Source organism: Mustela erminea, chromosome 1, assembly GCF_009829155.1.
Source record: "Mustela erminea isolate mMusErm1 chromosome 1, mMusErm1.Pri, whole genome shotgun sequence".
NCBI classification, from domain to species: domain Eukaryota; kingdom Metazoa; phylum Chordata; class Mammalia; order Carnivora; family Mustelidae; genus Mustela; species Mustela erminea.
This window is the reverse complement of record NC_045614.1, coordinates 55349619-55368669: the sequence shown is the minus strand read 5'-3', so window position 1 is coordinate 55368669 and position 19051 is coordinate 55349619. Positions and strand designations below refer to the sequence as shown.

The 19051-nt window shown below is 48.3% G+C and overlaps 1 protein-coding gene across 1 annotated transcript in view; it reads left to right on the top strand.

The window, feature by feature from the left end:
• Positions 1–19051, top strand: part of FGD5 (FYVE, RhoGEF and PH domain containing 5) — a 121028-nt gene that overhangs the window by 34115 nt on the left and 67862 nt on the right. Inside the window, exon 3 of the mRNA XM_032306022.1 lies at positions 17140–17272. Coding sequence (XP_032161913.1) covers positions 17140–17272 — 133 coding nt within the window. The remainder of the gene's footprint in view (positions 1–17139; positions 17273–19051) is intronic.

Here is a 19051-nt window from a genome sequence, read left to right as displayed (position 1 = left end):
CAATCCCAGGACTCTGGGATCATGACCTGAGCCAAAGGCCAAGGCTCAACCCACTGAGCCGCCCAGGCACACCCCTCTATTAATCTCTTGACAGACATTTAGGTTGCTTCCGTATCTTCACTGAATTGGTGTGGTCATTAGGGAAAACAGCACAGAGATTCCTCAAAAAAGTAAAAATAGAAATACCATGTGGTTCAGGAATTCCACTGCTAGGTATTTACCCAAAGAAAATGAAAACACAATAAGAAAAGATATTTTCTCACTTCCTTTGATCCTCACAGCAACTCTCAGAGTTGGAGGGAAGGAATTCTCACCCAACAGATGGAGAAACGGAGGCTCGGAAAAGAGTAGATGGCCCAGAGTTGTATAGCTAGGGCAGCTGGGATTTGAACCCCAATCTCTTGACTCTTTTAGTTACAGTATTTCTCATATCTACCTTAAAAAAAGAAAAAAAAAAAAAACCATTAAAAATACAAGTTCCCAGACTCTTCAACTAGAGATTCTGATCCAGAGGGTCCAGGATGTGGCCCAGAAATTTGCATTTGTAACAAACTCCCCCAGGTACCCCTAGTTCATCCTTAGAGGAACACTCCCCTAACCATTCTGAAGGTAGGCATGGCTTCCTAACTAGGTGTGTGGGGAAATTACCACCCTCTGGATCAAGTCTACTGGGGGTGGGGGGTGGGGGGGGTGGCGGTGAGAGCCTTAGGACCTTGCAGACATTCTTGTATTTGTGTAGAGGAAGGAATGTGGAAGGTGTACCTTTAGGGACAGCCAGCTTGGACAGGTAGATACAAAGCATCTTGCTTTTCAGTCTCACAGGCTTGATTTAAAACCCTGACTACAGGGTCCCGGGTGGCGTCTGCCTTTGGCTCAGGTCATGATCCTAGGGTCCTGGGATCAAGTCTCACATCAGGCTCCTTGCTCAGTGGGGAGTCTGCTTCTCCCTCTGCCTGCTGCTCCCCCTGCTTGTGCCCTCCCCAACTTGTGCCTCCCACCTACAAATAAATAAATAAAATCTTAAAAACAAAAAACCAAAAACCCTGACTTACATAGTTTAACAGCTATGTCCTTTGGGCTTCAGTTGTGTCATATCTCTGTGCCTCAGTTTTCTCATTGTAAAATGGGGCTAATAATTCCTGTCTCATAGGCTTCTTAGGCAATGCATACGACATTAGGCAATGCATATAAAGAGCTGGCATCATGTCATGCTTGAATAAAAGAAAAATAATTAAAAAAAAAAAACAGTTTCTCCTAAAATAGTCCACTCACATACCTGTCTTCATGGCTTTGATCATGCTGCTTTTCCTTCCTGGAAAGTCTTTCCCTTATCTCTCCTCTTAACTAAATACTGCTTGTCTGGTCAGTTGCAGTAGCCTTTGACTAGTGTCTCATTATCTTCTAAGGTGCTTGGGGAAGTCACTCCCCTAGGTTTCAGAGAGCTGTCTTCCTCATCTCCAGTTCTAACTTCTGTGCCTCCTGGAATTTGAGAGTTTTCAGAAATTCTGCTTTAGCTAACTCAGAAAATACCTAGAGCTTCTAGATTTTATTTGTTTTGTTGGCTGGTTGGTCTTGGTTTTTTCCTTTTCTGTAACCCATGTCAACAAAATCCTCCTGGTGCCACCCCACCCCGGCTGATTTTCTTTGTCTGAGTCCTGAAGGGGGGCAGTTCTCTTGCTGTATTGCATGGATTGAAGTGAACTGCAGGGAAGGTTTCACCCAGCTGTACTCTGAAGTCATCCTCAACTTTCTGGCCTTATTAACTCATGACTTATTTTACTCTGGGAAGTTTGAATTAGAACTAATTAGGGTAGTCAGTTTGGGTTGGGAAAGGACTTTTGAGAAGGTAACACCCTATCCCTCACTGGACCTTTCAATTCTCAACAAGCCAGAGTTTGAATACCTCTAGGGATGGGGTTCTCATCTCCTCATGCAAAGTTATGACATTGTTGTAGTTTTATCTGTTAGTTTTTCTTCCTGGGAGGTTTGAGAAGTTTCCCTGAACCAGGAAGTCAGGGGGCAGGTAATGCAGGTAGGATTAATGTAGGTGGTTGTGAGAGAATTTATCAAGATAGGGACCCAGACGTGGACCAGTGTTACAAGGTGACTTTGTATCAGAAACAGCATAGTCTGGGTGGGCTCTGGAGCTGTGAGCACCCCAGCATGCCTTGTCTTGTAGACTTTACAGTTTGAGGACTGCCTTAATACACTTTATGTTCAGATCCTGCGGAACTGAGCAAAGTTCCCCTGTCCCCTCTGACTAGTGGCAGAATGGATCCCAGAATGCGGAGAGGGCTAAGATTGAAGTTGGGGGTCAAGTGGCCCAGTAGGTGGAGGGGAAGGCTGAAAGAAAGAGGAGCTGGGCTGCTTGGAGGCCAGATTTGGGGCTGGGTGAGAGATCAACCCAGCCAGCTTTGTGGTTTATTTCTGTAAAATTGAGTTGCTCTTAAGAAACACTTACCTAGTTAATGATCCTTCCTTCCAGCTTGCTTTCCATTAAGACCTTTCTCCTGAATCACTAACTGTGAACAAACTCATTTAAATTGAACTTGGGTGCACAGTCTGATGTTCATGTGGAGGAAGATATTCCAACCAGGTTAGGAGCTCGTGGGTTCCTCTCTGGCGGGGCAGGGGTCGGGGAGCTGAAGGATAGGATTTGTGAGGATGGGGTTGAGGAAGAAGGTGCCACACTGTCCTCAAGAGTTCTGTTTTCCAGTTCATTGCCTCTTTTCCAGCCTTTCTTTCAGAAATGGAATTGGAAATGTCCACAGAATAGCCTACACGATGTGCAGTTTTCCAGCCTTCCGTTGTTGTAGTCTCTGTCCTGGGCGTGTGGAAAGAAGGCTGTGCCAGCTGGCAGTACAGCCCAGCCCTCAGAACCCATATTTCAAAGCAGTTACTGGCCAAAAGAAAGAAAGAAAGAAAGAAAAAGAAAGCAGGCTTTGCCTCACAACTCCTAAATACTTCCAGACACCCAGCCATCGGCCCCAAAAAGTGCTCACACGGCACCCTGGGTCCTGACATGCCCCCACGCTGGTCTGGAATCAGGAACCACCATTCAGCATCCTCTGAGGTCCATGCAGGGAACAAAGAAGTGTCGTCCTACAAGGGAGAGTTCTAGGCATGGAACCGGATACCTAGGTCCTGGCCTTCCATTTCTACCCTCCTAATGTGGGACCCTGGGCAGGCTGCTTCACCTAAGCCTCACTTCCTCCTCTTTGTTTAAGGTGCTGGTACCTGCCATTACGGGTTTGTGAGGAGAATCCCCTGAGGTGGAGTATGCAGGGGTATATATAGGCGATAGAGTTCAGTGCAGATCTTAGTGCAGAGGTAAGGAAGTCCTACATGGCCCACTCTTGGAGCCTTATATTGAAGGAACCACTCTCCTAAAGGCAACATACATAGTCTCTTTGGAGTCAGAGAAATCTGTTCCAGTCCTGATGCCAGCACCTCACAGCCTGTTTCGTAAGCCATGACATGGGCTGCTACCACCTGGCTCATGGACTAGTCTCCAGGAGTAAATGAGAGATTATAAGTAGATGCTTGCTCAGGGACCAGGGCACAGGGGGCTCTCAGTGCCCTGATACTGTACCAAGAAAGACTTTATGAGTTTATTGTTGAAGACTAGGTTTTGTGATGATTTGTTTGGAAATGCCAGCTTCGACCTTAAACACCTAACACATCAATTTGCTTTCCTGCCTGTTGTCTCGTTTGATGCCCCAGCAACCCATGAGGTCCAGAGCAGGGATTTTGATCACTGTTTAATAGCTGAAGACACCAAGGCACAGAGAAAGGAAGTGGTTTTGCTAAAGTTCACAGGGTGAATCACTGGCAAAACAGAGGTCTCCTGATGCCCCAAACAACCCTTCTAGCCCTGGACTGTTTTGAGTTTGGAAATCCAACCCCCACATGCATCCCTGGTGGACTGTGGCCTGGAGATCTGGGTCTGTCCTGGATGGAGTTTTCAGTGGACATTTAAAGGCTGCAATGGTAACATAGCACTTTGTTCCAGGCACTGACCTAGGTGCTTTCTACATATGTGAACTCACTAAATCCTCACAAAATAACTGAGATTGGTATTATTGTTTTCCCCATTTTATACATGAGGACAGTGAGGCACAGAAAACTTGCCCAAGGTCACATAGCTGGTGAGTAGCAGAGAACAGGTTTTGGAAACCCAGGTAGGGCTGGCTCCAGAGTCTGCTCCTAACCAGCATTTTCACTGCCAGGACTCAACCTGTGGTAGGCAAGTGTAAATGGTGTTGGAGTAGAGAGATGAGTGAGACGTGACCGTGCATTTTGCTGCAGACTGGCTGTGCAGCCCAGGCCAAACTTCTCCCCCTGCCCAAATCTTACTTTGCCCACCTTTGTCATGGCAGCATTGGATTAGCCAGCTCTAGCAAAGGGTGGCATTTCTCTGAGTCCCAGGGATGGCCTGGGGTGTGGAGTGGCCCAGCCATTGTGTGGCAAGCCAGCCGGGTGTGGCTCCATCACTGCCAGGCCCTCCCAGGGGAGGAAGTGTCGGTATTTACAGGAAATGCAGGACAAGGCCTGAGAGGTGGGTGGAGGAGGGGCAGCCAGCCTCTGGGAGCCCAGAAGATGTGTCTGGGCGCTGGTGGGAGGGCTGAGGGCGGGTGCCCCTCTTCCCACCCCAAGGATAAGACTTCTTGTTGTTTTTGAAGGGAAAGGTTCCACTTCCCAGGCAGCCCCGCCCCTCCCCTGGCCTCTTCCCTCCAAAACTGCCACGCCCTGCCTGCCTCCAAAACGCCCAGGCTGTTGACCCCTTCCTCCTGGGGGAGGCTGCTAGGAGCAGTGGAAAGAGCATTAAGCTGGGTAACAGGAGATCTGCCTTTAGTCCTTCCCGCCCTGGACCTCAATTTCCCCACCTGTTATATGGGCACTTGCTGCAGTCATAACATGTGTATAGCAAGCTCACAGCCCAGCAGTGAGAAGCAGGATGGTGAAAGAACAGGCCAGCCCCCTTCGGCCCTATAACCAAGGGAGTACAGATTGGCTTCACTTATGCCACAGAAGTGTTGCTGAAGAAGTGTGTATAAACTGAAATTTTGTAAAAATATTCCCTGTATTGATTATATTAGGAGTACAGGCTATTTTTTTTAAGCCTGAATAAGAATTGGAAAGGGAACTAACATCCATTGAATCAGTGTAGGTGGCAGGCACTGTGTGGCTTTCACATACCTGATTTCACACTTTAAGAAACAAGGATTATATTTAGGGATAGAAGACCTGAATTTGATCTTGGTACTGCCACTTGCTAACTGTGTCTCCCTGAGCCAATCTCCTGGTACCTTGGGGCCTCAGTCTTCTCATCAGTGAAATGAGGAAACCAGTACATTGTGTCCCACAGGCTTGCCTGAGCCCAAGCCTCACCACCCCCCACCCAGGCCTCTGGCTAGCCGTCTCTGGTCTCCCAGCCTCCCCTCCTGCATGTCTCCCACTGCTGTTCACACATGGCCAGGGCGAACTCTCCAGAGAGCAAAACTAGGCAGGTCCTTCCCCGCCCCCCCCCCCCCCCCCCCCCGCGCTAAAATCTTTCGCTGGCTCCTCATGACCCCTGGGACACACAGTTCAGGTGCCTTAGCCCTGCATTTGAGAGCTCTGCTGCCTTGCCAGCCTTTTCTCCCAGCTCTCCTTACCAAGTAGTGGGTGATTCTGGTTCCCTGCACATTTCTCCCTTTGCTTAAACTTCCCTGGAGTGTTCTTCCCTACCACTCTCTTTTCTTTGTCTTCTGCTCAACCTTCACACTCAGCTCAGGTCTCGCCCTGGGCTGGAGCCCTCCTGTGGCCCTCTCCTCACCACACACGCACAGGTTTAGGGGTCCTTTGTCTGAGTTGCTTCCTCATAGCCCTCACCACCTTGTATCCTATTGATCTGTCCTGTCTGCTTTCCCAACAGGCTGTGAGTGCCTGAGGGGCAGATAAGAAGGCTCTCTTTTACCTCTGTGTCCCCAGTGCCAGGCATGGGGCATACTTTCAACAAATGTGGATTGTGTCGGTGAGTCAGTGCACGTACTGGGTGTTCCGTCCTCTGTGCACTGGTGTGCCTGTACTGGGTAGGGCACTCTGATTTTGGAGTGCTCCAAATCCACACCTGTTTAGGGATGCCAGGAGCCTGGCTGGAGGTGCTCTCCCCATCCCCAAGAGCCAACAAAAGCCAGCAGGTGTTCTATGCAGAATTCAGTGCTCTTGGCTGGCAGGAAGGAGCTTACAGTCTGGGGAGGGAGAAAAAACATGTGAAAACCTAAGGCCATAGCCAGATGAGGGCTATCTGTGGGTACAGGGCCATGTCAAGGGGAGCAGGGCTTCTTCTGTAAGCAGGTATGGCCAGGCAGGGCAGGCTGTGAAGTTTATGCACTCTGTGGGTTCTCTTTAAGAAAAAGAATGTACAGTAAAGAATATTTAATAATCTACAGAGCCTTGAAAGGGACCCATGCAGGTACGGAGCCTGAAGCGTAAGCCTCATTAGCTTCCCAGTAGACCTGTCTCAGTAGTCAGGGAAGGCTTCCTGGAATAGGAGTTGAGGTTGGACCTAGGTCTAGAGAGGAGAACCCATCAGCCACTGACCCTAGGCCTGACCACGAGGGAGTCAGGTCAGCAGACATTTCCCAGGCATCTGTTCTTAAAAGGCAGTCCCTGGCCTAGAGAAGCAAGGCAGATTTATAGGATCTTAAAGGCCTTTGGCTAAAGGTGGCATTTCTCTGCTTCTTCCCTATTTGGGGCAAAAGAGGCAGATATAGTTCAGCAAGGCTAAAAGATGAGTCATGTGACAAGACATGACAAGACTCGTGTGTGTGTGTGTGTGTGTGTGTGTGTCTGGGTCCTGGGGTGTTTTCCTTGCCTGTGTCCTCTTCCCTGCTGGGTCTAAGCCTTAGTGTGTTTGTTTCTGTCTGGATTTGTGTGATTGATTCCTTCTGTGTCCCCCATCCAGATGTCCCACTCTGGCTACATGTGACTCTGTGTTTATGTGTGTCAGAAAGGCCCTCGCCCTCTGCCCTCCTTGTATTGTTGCACTGCGGATACTCCTGTGCGTCCTGGCCCTTCTCAAACATTCTCATGCCTGTCTCCCCAGCACAAAGAGGGTAACAGTGAACCAGAAGAATTAACATGTCTAATGAATGGGTCCAGCTGGGGCTCACTGGTGGCTCTGTCTGGGTTGGTGGAAGAAGAACAGAGTGGACCTTGGGGAAGTCACCCTCACAGAGCCTCAGTTTCTTCAGATGAGAAGTGAGGATGGTAACAGTGCCTGCTGAGCTAAGTGGTTGACAGGATCCGCAGGGTAATGCATGAGGTGTGCCGGGCACACTGCTCAGTAACACTTAGCTGCCGCTACTGCAGTGTAGATGTGGGATAGGTGAGTAGTTCGAAGGACAGGCTCTGAACCAGATTCCCTGTGTTCAGATCCCAGCTTTGCAATTCTGTCTGTGCTTGCTTCTCCATCTGTAAAATGGCATAGTAATAACTTACAGGATACAGTGGTGGGGAAGAATTTGCAGTCCCCGGCACATAGTGAGCACCAAATCACTGGCTCTCTTTCCGCTACTATCGCAGCTGCCCCGGTATTATTGGCTAGCTCCGTCCTTGTGGAAGGGAGGGGTGGGAAGAGAGGATTGTTTTTCAGATCACCACACAAAGAAACCACAAGTGACCCCTCTCCTAGCTCTTGGCAGCTTCAGATGTGGTCTGTGGTTATAGAATTATAGTGTTCTCCATGAATCTCCAGCCACCGCATCCTCTCCAGCTGCCTGAGGTGGCAGCAGTGGTTCCCCTCCCTTCCGCCTCTTCTGTGGTCTCACTTACTCTGAATCCCAGAGCAGAGATGGTAGGAGAACAACGTGTCCAAGTTTCCTCCTGCTCTGGACTGGGTGCTTTGGCCCGACAGCTATGGAGCCCATCTTACAGATGAGGAAACTGAGGCAATCCCAGCCACCAGTATTTCAGCACCCACTGAACCTTTGGCTGAATGATAGCCACCCCACAGAGTGCTTCTCCCAACCCCTACCCACAGCCATTTTTGAAGTATATAAAATGAAGGCCTGAGTAGTAAAAGAAAGTCCGTATATCTGTTAAGACTTGGCTAGCCACAGCATCCTCAGTGCTGGTACCACTTCCACCAAAGGTGTGGTGCACCTGCCGGATAGGGAAGAATAGGGAGGCTGTCACCGACAGGCTGACGGCAAGTCAGGTAAATTAGCTGGGGTAGGACAAGTGGTTCAACACATGTTTGTTGTGCACTTACTATGTGCTATTCATGGAAGATGCAGACTGCATCACAAGCAGGTGATTCCCCTCCCTGAAAGAACTGTGGCTGATAGGGGAGCTAATACAGGCACATAAATAACCATAGGCACAAAATGTGAGCTGTGATGGGAGCCTCTTCCAGCAGGAGAGAAAGAGAAGTCTTCCTGAAAGAACTAGTGTGTGTGTAGACTTTGCGGGGGAGGGGGTCAGAGGCAAGTGGAGGAGGGGGTGGGCAGGAAGAGGCTTAGAGATGGGAGGGCACAGAGGTGTCCATGGGCCAGTGGGTCAGCGGTTTAGCTGCATGAAAGGGCTGAGGAAGGCAGATGTGTGCAGGAATCACCAGGACAAACTTCCTCAGCTTTGTGGCGGACCCCTGTGGACATAAAGGCACAGAGCATCACCGTGGGAATGGCCTTCCGAGGTCCTCTAACTCTCTTATTTTGAGGAAATATGGGGATGAGGAAGCTGATGTCCAGGAAGAGGAAAGGGCCCACCCAGTGTCACACAGCAAGCTGGTCACAGAGGTAGGACTAGAACCTGGGTCTGTATGACCTTGAGGGACTCCTCCTGATGAATTCAGCCCTGGCGTTTAGTTCAGATGATTGTAGCAGATAAAACTGTTGGGCACTGTGCTGAGCAATTTACCCGCCTCACTCACAGACATCATCTTCTAGACCCTGGGAGGGTAAGTACTATTACCATCTCCCTTTTACACAGGAGAAAGCTGGGAAAGTTAAGCAACTGGCCTAGGGTCATTGGGCTGACAAGTGGCAGAACTGCCACCTGCCCTCAAGAGGTGAAATGTGTCCTTTAACATTATCCTTTGCTGGGGTGCCAGAGATAGCTGCAATGCTAAGGGGTCAGTGGCAGAGCCAGGCCCCTGTGCCAGCAGTGGGGCTGCTGTGAAGGGCCAGAAATGCAGGACTCTTCCTGTGCTGTTTGCACCTCCCCAAGTTGGAGGAGGGTAGTGACTGCTTCCCAAAGCCGGAACCTGAGAGATGATCCCTCCCGTGAGTTTGGGGCTCTGACTGATGATTTTTTTTTAGTATGTTACCTCTTTATATTAGTCTATCATTTTATGAGACTTCTGAAGATCTTCCAAAAGTATTAATATTTCCCCCCTGCCCCGGACCTCTGAACTTTCTTGAATTCACTGAAAAGAAAGCCTTCATAGTTACAGTTGTGTTTCCCTTTGGCTAGAAGAGAAAGATGTTTGTTTGGAGCAAAAGGAGGCTGAACTGGAATCAAGGAGAACAGAATTCCTTGAAAATCCCTATAAAACCACTTCAAACCCACTGGGAAGGCTTAAATTAAAAAGACAGACAATAACAGGTATTGATGAGGATAGTGAAAAATTGAAACCCTCAACATTGCCAGTGGGATTATCAAATGGCTCGGCCAAAAAACAGTCTGGCAGTTCCTCAAGATCTTAAACATAGAGTTACCATATGACCTCAACCCCTATATATAGACTCAAGAGAAATGAAAACATGTGTCCACATAAAAAAAACTTTCACATGGGTGTTCATAGAAATACTCTTCAAACAGCCAAAAAGTGGAAGTCTTCGAAACGTCTATCCACAGATGAATGGAAAAACAAAGTGCGGTATAGACCTATAGGGCAAAATTACTCAGCCATAAAATAGAATGAGGAGCTGATACATGCTATACCATGGATAAACCTTGAAAACACTGTGCAAAGTTAAAGCAGGCACACACAAAAGGATTGTAGGATTCCATTTCTATGAATGTCCCGAATAAGGCAAATCCATAGAGACACATAGTTAATTAGTGGTTGCCTAGAGCTGGGGACCAGTCCTAGTGATTGACTCCTGAATGGTATGGGGTTTCTTTGGGGGTCGATGAAAATGTTCTAAAATTAAGTAGTGATGATGGTTGCACAATTCTGTGGATACACTAAAAAGCACTGAATTGTACACTTTAAAAGGACAAAATTTTAGAATATGTGAATTATATCTCAATAGAGCTATTGTTACAAGAAAACAAATTCTTACAAAACCACTGATGCTGTATTTCAAGAAGAGGGGTGGAGATGTCATAGGATGGAGAGCAAGGACGTACTTCTGTTTTTACTTAGCAAAAAATGGAAATTAAATTTTTAAAAAAGCCTCTCCTTCAATCATGTTTCTGGGAACCATTACAAGCGCTATCCCTTGGCTGACCCTGGGTACAGGATGCATTCCCTCCAAGAGGGAACAAAGCAGAGATTCACTCCAGTGGTGTGGAGACAGACAGGCAGCTGCTTTTAGGCTGCGGGAAGCATGCTATCTGGTTTCAGGACATGGTTTCACATGCCTGGGGGTCTTGTTCTCCACCTGCATTTTACAGGTGTGGAAACTGAGGCCCACCTTGACAGTCCTGTAGTCCGCATAGTGCATTGGGTTAGTGGTGAATCCCGGACTGCCGGGTCTCTGACCCGCATCTTAAGCAATTTCCACTGTATTAGATGGAAGGTTCCCAGTTACAGTGCAGATGATGGCTGTATCTGTGAAAGTCTTAATGTCCCTTTGAGCAAGGGGAACATGGGAGGGGTCAATTCTGAGTGACAAGGAAGTCTCAGAGCAGAAGGTGCAACCTGGGGAAGGTCTGGAGGGATCAAGTGAACTGGGAAGGTACCTGGGGGTGAGGGAGTGGGGGGACGTAGGCAGGGGGCAGGACTGAATGTCTGAGGGTTTGGAAATCCCTGCTTGTGCAGCCAGCCCTTCCCTCTGTCCACTTCTAAGCTCTTCCAGCTGTTCTGCTAATTAGGGTAGTCATCTTGTCTCCATCTCCAACTTTCCAGCTCCCAGAGAGCAGTCCTGAAGCCCCCTGCCCCTCCTCGCTGACCTGGCAAACTTCAGAAAGGTCTCAGCCTATGTCAGAGGAGCCAAAGGATGTTACATCTGCAATCTGGCCTCCTTCGCACAATATCATTGTACCAGCAAGGATGGAGTCTGGGGCCAGAGTGCCCGCCGACAGATTCTCGGTGAGGCAAGCGTTCCTTTTTTATGAGTTCTTAAGCCATTTTGGCTGTGCTTAGGGTTATGGCTCCCAGTGAGTGTCACTAGGACGGGATTTAATGGGCAGAGCTGGACAGCCCTGGGCCGGGTTACAAACTATTCGTCCCCCCACGTGGATGCACATGTCCTTTTACGACTCTAGGCTGCTGGAGAGGACTGTGCTCATTTGGAGGGTCATTTAAGGTAATGAGCTCTGGGCAGCTCTAATTTATGTTCCTTTTAAAACACAGATCAACTCAGAGGGAGGATACAGCTCTGTGGAGACTAGTCTAGGGGTTTAGAACTTGGCCCTTTTGTGGGCTGGCCAGAAAGGACCTACTGCGTGCCAGCCAGTGACCACGTTCCCCATTATGTTCTCATTTAATCCCTCAGTGACTCTACATAGTCATCCCCACTTTACAGATGGGAAACAGAGAAATTGGGTGACTTGCCTAAAGTCATACAGTGAATCTCCTCTGACCTGATGCCAGATTTCCAGGCCACTTGGTCTCTAAACTTACAGTCCTAACTGCCTAAGCCTTTTGCTGATTTTTCCTGGCATGTGTCATTGCCCTTGATTTACAGATTTAAAAACAAACACACAAAAAAATGAAGACATGGGAAGGTTAAGTAACTTGCTTGAAGGGATAGAGTTGGGATTCAAACCAATTCAGCCTGACTTCTGAGCCCACCCTCTTAACCAGTACTTTGCACGGTACTTTCTTGGAGACAAGATGACTACCCTACTACACTGTACTTTCTACGAATCAGAGAGAGTACTTTAGTCATCTTTAACTTCTCCATGTTTGAGCTCCTTGAAGTACATGCTAATCCCTGTTTGTTGAATAAGTACGTGACGGATAGAAAGGTGGGAGGGTGGGCAGGTGGATGGGTGACTGAGTGGATAGGTGGTTGGAGAGATGAATGGGTGGGTGGATGAAAGAATATGTAGATGGGTAAGTGGGTGGGTTAGAAGGCTTTTTCATATGTAATATATTGTTATGATCAAATAAGCTATCTGGAGACGGCATCTGAGTTGTGATTCCAATGGGCATTATCCGTAATTTGTAGGCCATGGCCTACCAGCATCTGTAGTGCAGAATCTAAAACACAAAGGATTCCTAGTAGGCATTTTTTTTTTTTTTGAATGACTGAGAAACAAAACAGACAGGAACCATGGCTAAAAATACAGAGCACCGAAGCCTTTGCAAAGGACCCGTCTGGGAGATTCATGTTGACAGACTGGTGAGATGGATGGGATATGTCATGGTTCTGGGTCTGACTCCCCAAGGGAAGAAGTGGTTACACAGGACACAAGTTCTACTAGAGCCTGTTGGAGCATGAAGTTGTCAAAAACATTTCTCAGAGTTGTTTTCTTCCCTGTCTTTGAAGATCAGCCTGGTAGCAAATATGAAGGCTTGGTAGGAGCAGCTATGTTGACACTTGTGGTCTTAGAATATTTTCTTTGCGGGACGCCTGGGTGGCTCAGTTGGTTGGACGACTGCCTTCGGCTCAGGTCATGATCCTGGAGTTCCGGGATCGAGTCCCACATCAGGCTCCCAGCTCCATGGAGAGTCTGCTTCGCTCTCTGACCTTCTCCTCACTCATGTTCTCTCTCACTGTCTCTCTCTTAAATAAATAAATAAAATCTTTAAAAAAAAAAAAAAAAAGAATATTTTCTTTGCTTATTAAATGAATGACTTCTGTCCAAAATCAGGTCTGTCGCTACAACTTCCATTGAATCTGCAAAGGCATTGGATTATACTTGCTCTTTTATACTGTGAAAGCATATTTTTAATGGCAGTTTTTCTCCATTTGTTGTGTTCACAATCCCTAAATAGGACACTGAAATAAATGCATCAAAATATAATCATAACACCCAAACCTTTGTCTTCTGACTTCCATTCTACATCTTTCTCGAAAACTGAAGTCAGAGGAGGAAGTAGAATGAAAGATCATGAGCCAGTTCCTGTCTATGGCTGAGCTTGGTTGAGGATGGATGGTCGGTGGTTCAGAGTTAACTGTGTTTGTGTCTGTGAGGTCTGTGGGTCTCTAACATAATGTTAGTCAAACTGTTACAGATTAATAATTATGTGAAGTCACACACTGTGACTTCATGGGTGTTATCACTTGGGATGAGGTTATAGTGTTAACACATGTTAAAAATGGGTTGACTTAAAGACAATAGTAAGTAAATAGTAGAACAGCTATATGCAGCTAGAGCTAAGCTGAGAGCTCCCAGTTAGTGAGTTATGCGTTAGGCATGGCTCTAAGTGTTTCACATTATGTAACTCATTGAATCCTCCCAACACCTCAGTAAATTAGGCACCCCTGAGGCTTGGTGAAGTTAAACATGGCCGGTACTGGGCTGAGACAGAATTTGAATGCAGGCAGTCTGACTCGAGAGTGTGAGCTCTAATCTCTGCACATTACCACCTCTCAAACAGAAAATAAAATAATAGCATAGACAATAAAAACCAAGCCACCTTTTGCCTGGCAAACTGAGACACAGTTCCACACATTGGTCTTAGAGACCAAGGAATGTCTGGGTGGCACAGTTGGCCTCTGTTTTCACATATCCAAAATGGGATCAAGCATAGGAGGAGGCATCCTCGGAGAATGTGTGTTGGCCTAGATTTGCCACATGACCTTGAGCCAGCCCTTCCCCCTCTCTAAGGGTTTGGCTTCCATGACTCTCTCCGCAGTGTCACTCATGGCTCTGTTTTGTGGAATCCAATCCTCTGCTTGGCCTGAGGTAGTGTCCAATGCTGGGGAGACTTCATGGCAGCATCAAGTCCAAGGACACCCACTGTTTTACATCCCAAGTTGAGCAGAGCCTATGGCAGCCCGAGGTGTTGGGGCTGAATCCCAATGGCACCATAATATCCCCGAACAATTCAAGAGAGAGGGTGACCCAATCAGGTTGGGTTTTGAGGAGGTTCTCTCTGGCTGCTGGGTGGGAAAAGATTGGAGGCCAGCCAGGGGGGAATGGGAGAGACCAGGAAAGCAATGGTCACAGATGTCCAGGCAAGAGATGGCTTGGGCCGCAGAGCTATGACAGAGATACCAGTGGAGTCAGAGAAGACTTAAAGGTAAATTGGGAAAAGGTATTGTGTTCGAGTAGTGGCTGAGATTGCACATTACCACTTCTCTAACAGAAAATAAAATAATAGCACAGACAATAAAAACAAAACCACCTTTTGCCTGGCAACCTGAGACCCAGCTCCACACATTGGGAGAGGTGATAATGCTGAGATTTCCAGCTTGCTGTCTGGGATGATGCTGATACCTTCACTTGTGGGATGCTTGGCTGGGAATCCTATGCTCCTTCACAGGGCATTTTAGAAAGGCCTGGCATCTATCTTCTTTCCCTTGATATAGAGGGAGAACCATCCAAGGGCACAGTTAACTGCTCCATCCCTCACTACTACTGGCTATCCTCCACAGAGCATAATGGGCTCCTGCTGGGGCCTAATGTGGCCATCCCTCTTGCAGGAGAGAAGGGCTCCACTCACTGTCTGAGGACACACACAGTGCAAACTGATGGAGGAAGCTCTACAGGGAAGGGAACTACGGCTCCTCCCGAAGACTGGTCCATGCAATCACTTTCCTGAAGGAGGTTCTGAGCTCTCTAAAGCAAGTGTGGTGTTCCTCTGACCTCCAGTGGCCCCGGGGGGTGTAGTGAAGGGGCAGAAGGAGATATAGGGTGGTCCTAGGAGGGGAGGTGCTTACATGCTTTTTTACACAATGGTATAGGGCTTACTGCAAAATCTACTGTTTGCTTTCCTAGTTTGAAAGAAAAGGACAACAAAGTCAGTTCTGAAAAAGAAGAAAGAGGTCTGTCTGGTCAGAAGGGTAGCCGGTTAGATGGTAGAGTGAATTATGGCTCACCCCGGGTCAGCCTTTAGTTTGTATATCTGCACACAAGAGCAGAACTATAGTTGCTACCACACACACATTTTGTCCACATAAGCCCAGGAAAAAATAGGCCACCTTGTCCCTGATCTGCCTGACCTCATGGCCCCAGTGTGGACCAGGGGATGCCTGTCCTGCTCTTGACTCAGCTCCTTGCTTCTTGGGTTCCAGGTGTTCTGGAGATAGGTATCCTTGGTTCTGGCTGCTGCAGTAGTTGAAAAAGAGCTCCAAGGTGGCCCCTAGTGCCACTGTAGGCTAAGGCTCAGTTTTTCTGGTCCTGATGTCTCCTACCCTGGCCATGCTTCTCCCTGCCTAGCCCAGGGCCAAAGGTAAGAACAGCGTCCTTAAAAAAAAAAAAAAACCAGTGTCCTTGCCTTCATGAGGCCTGGGCTGGCATTGGCCCAGCCATTTCAGCAAGTGAATGCTCCCTCCTTTCCTTCAGTCTGTCCATCCGTCTGTCCATCCATCCATCCATTCATCCACCCATTATTCTAGCACCACATTGTGGCATTCCCAGAGGGCAGGAATAAGTATTTGATTAAAATTTAATAAGAGCAGGAGTGTCTGGGTGGCACAGTTGGTTGAATATCTGACTCCTGGTTTCAGCTCAGGTCATGATCTCGGGGTCCTGAGATTGAGCCCCACATCAGGCTCCATGCTGAGCATGGAGTCTGCTTGATATTCTCCCTCTCCCTCTGCTCCTCCTGCTCCTGCTTGCTCTCTCTCTCAAATAAATAAATAGATCTTTAAAATAGGAAGACTTTAATAAGACCAAATTTTGTGAGAAGTTGTCTGGAACCACATTGCCCATGGCAGGAGAGAGCTACTGCAGGTTTCCAAATAGGAGGGGGAAATGGCCTGATCCCTGTTGTAGACAACCACTCTGCTTGGTGGAGAGAGAGGCCCAGAGCAGGGAGCAGAGCAAGGAGGTGATTGTAATGGGGTTAGAGCCTCTTCTGTGGGGATAGTTGTGAATTCAGAGAAAAGGAGGATTCTTCTGCTCCAGGTTGGTGTGTTTTATGCTGCTTCTCCTGGAAGTTTGCTCATGCTATCACAGAGTTCCTGCTCCTGCTCACAGCCTCAGAGCAGCCTTCCCTGACCTGTTCAAACAGTTCCCCCTTTTTATTCCCTATGAAAGCACTTTTTTCTTCTCCCTCACTTATCATTATTTACGGTCATAATTCGTGGTTCCTTTTTTGAAACAAGGACCATATCTGCTTTATTTGCCACTGTGTTACCCTCTGCCTAGCTCTGTGCCTGGCATAAAGCAGGCAATCAATAAACATTTATTGATTGAATGAATAAATAAATAAATACAGGCAATGCCTATGTCATAGTCATAGTCATATGAGTTTGTTATCTCACCTGTGTAAGCATTGATCATCACAGCACCAGCAAGAAAATAAAATAGAAATCATTATCCACCTAGGTGGAACTGATACTCTGAGTGGTGTCTTGTCCATGATCTAGCTGATGACAAGGCAGGGACCAAGGTCCAGAATGCACATCCTGAACCGTCCTGCATCACTGCATCCCTCATTCAGGTCCAGAGGAACATGGCCACCTTGGGAACAGATCCTGCTGCCTGCCAGTCCAGACTGTCGGACCAATCAGACTGAACATCTCTTGCCCTCACAGTAATTATTTGTATCCTCCAGCATCACAGCCTGACTCATATCTAACAGGGAGACAAATCTGTCTTAGCATGTATAAGGGCACGTAGGCAGCAAAGAGCATGGCATGTTCAGGGAACTACCGGGAGGCCAAGATGGCTGGAGTGGGAGCACACAGGGACTTTTGGGCTTGTGTCTTATCTAGTTCTAGGTCCCCATTTAGGGCAGGCATGGAGCTTTGCACATAGAATGCTCGTTAATGGCTTATGACATTAATAGGGCTCCTGGTGTATTCACTTTGCCTTTGCTGGACAGGGAGCTCTAACCCTCTCTTTCCTCTGCTCTGACCCCAGCGCCTACACAGAACCCTATAAGGTCTGTCCCATCTCGGCGGCTGCCCCCAAAGAGGACCTGTCATCAGATGAAGAGCAGGGAAGCTCGGAGGAGGAGGACAGTGCTCCAAGAGACCCCAGCCTCACTCACAAGGTAGGATGCCCCACCCTGGGCAAGGGGTCAGTGGGTTGTGGGAAGTCAGAGATGTAAAGGCCGAGAAAAGACGGTGAAGGATCCACTGTACTAGACCCCTTCTTAGTGAGGAGGGAGCTGTTTGCAAGTAGCTGGCCCCAAGTTGGATACAGAGGCTGAGTCACTGCACAGTTGGGACTGCAGCGTTTAGACACATGAGGAGACACAGGGTCCTGCATTGATGATGCCGGGGTGACTGCTCCTGCTGACTTCTTGGTTCTGAGGCAGTTTGGGTCTTCCCAGAGCCCTTGTGGCTGAAGTGAAGTAGAGCTGCGTGATTTGAATCGAGACAGACCTGGATTCTAAAGACCTTAGGCCTGTGGGCCTCAGTTTCCTTATCTGTAAAGTGGGAATCATGAGGATAAGTTAAGGGAAGTATGCGAGCTTCATTAACTGAAGACAGTTTTGGAATGAGAGTTGGTTTCCCATACCCTGCAGCAGTGCTTAGATGGGGTATGCCTGAGAGGACAACTGTCACTTGTTTGGAGGCAGACAGTGGGTCCCTGTCTGATGTAGGGACCAAGTGGTGGCCCAGACCTCTCAGTGGGCATCGGGACGTGGTGGTGATCACATGTGCTCGCTCAGGTGCAGGGGAGCCTGTGTTCACCTCCACTCGCTGGCTGATTGTAGTCCTTCCACACACTGCTTCTTGGAGCTGGGGTATGTCTCGAAACAGAGAAGTGAAGAACTCATCCAGAATCACTCGGCTGTTTATTCCACGTCAACCAGCAAACATCATGAGGGGCTAGGGGCTACGAATTTAGGCCAAGAGGGACACCCCCATTGCAGGAAGACAGGCTAGGAAGGTTGAGACTAGCTTGACATTTCTCCCACCCCATCTCCTGGGCTTGTCTACAGAGGAGTAGCTGGGGAGGCCAAGGAGCATCACCTCCTTCCGACTAGCCTCCTTCAGGCACCTCATCTGGTGTCTGTCTCCCACTCTTTGTCATCCTGCCCTTCCACGGCAGGGGTGGGCCTATCCTGTTGATTAACGGCTACTCCTGTGGAAGCATTCAGCAGAAATGCCTGGCCCTTACCAAGCTTTATATACATGGTCATGTCTTTCATTTTGTTTTCATATCCTTGATTTCAGTTCATTTATCTCTCAGCTCGGGGTCTTCATAAGTTTGCCTCCCCAGGGCTGTGGGAATGTGGGGGAGGGGGGCCATTTTCCCACCTGGCTCCTCTTCAGTCCTTCCCCTGGTGGCTCCTGACCCTTCCTCTCCCTCTTGGAATAAAGTGTGTTGTCTTCCACAATCCATGCCCCTTTACTCCTTCCAACAAGTACAAGGTCAGTACCACCACCCCTGTGGTGTAGTGGAGGGCACAGAAATTAAGTGACTTGCTCAAGGCCAGTCTGCTAGTGATTGAAGGGGTTGGACTCAAAATGAGGTCTGGCTGGCTCCAAGCCCTGTCTTTGTTTGTTTTCCCCCTATAGCCCTGGAAGCCTTCTCTTACCTCTCCACTTCTTCCGCTCTTCCCAGAAAGAACTGTTGCTTCCTTGAGGGTAGGGAAAGGAGCTTTGAGTTAGTGGTGCCAGTTAGAGTTAGAAATGGTTGTGGCTTTTCTGGGCATATTCCATGGTCGTGGAGCATGGGAGCAGATAGTTGTTATTTGGGATTTGGTCCCCACTCTGAAGCTGGGGGTTGGATCTGGGTACCAGGCCAAGAAGAGTTGAAGTGCTGACAGAGCAGTGGGGCATCCCCTGTGCAACTTTCTGTACCTCAGGGTCCCCCACCT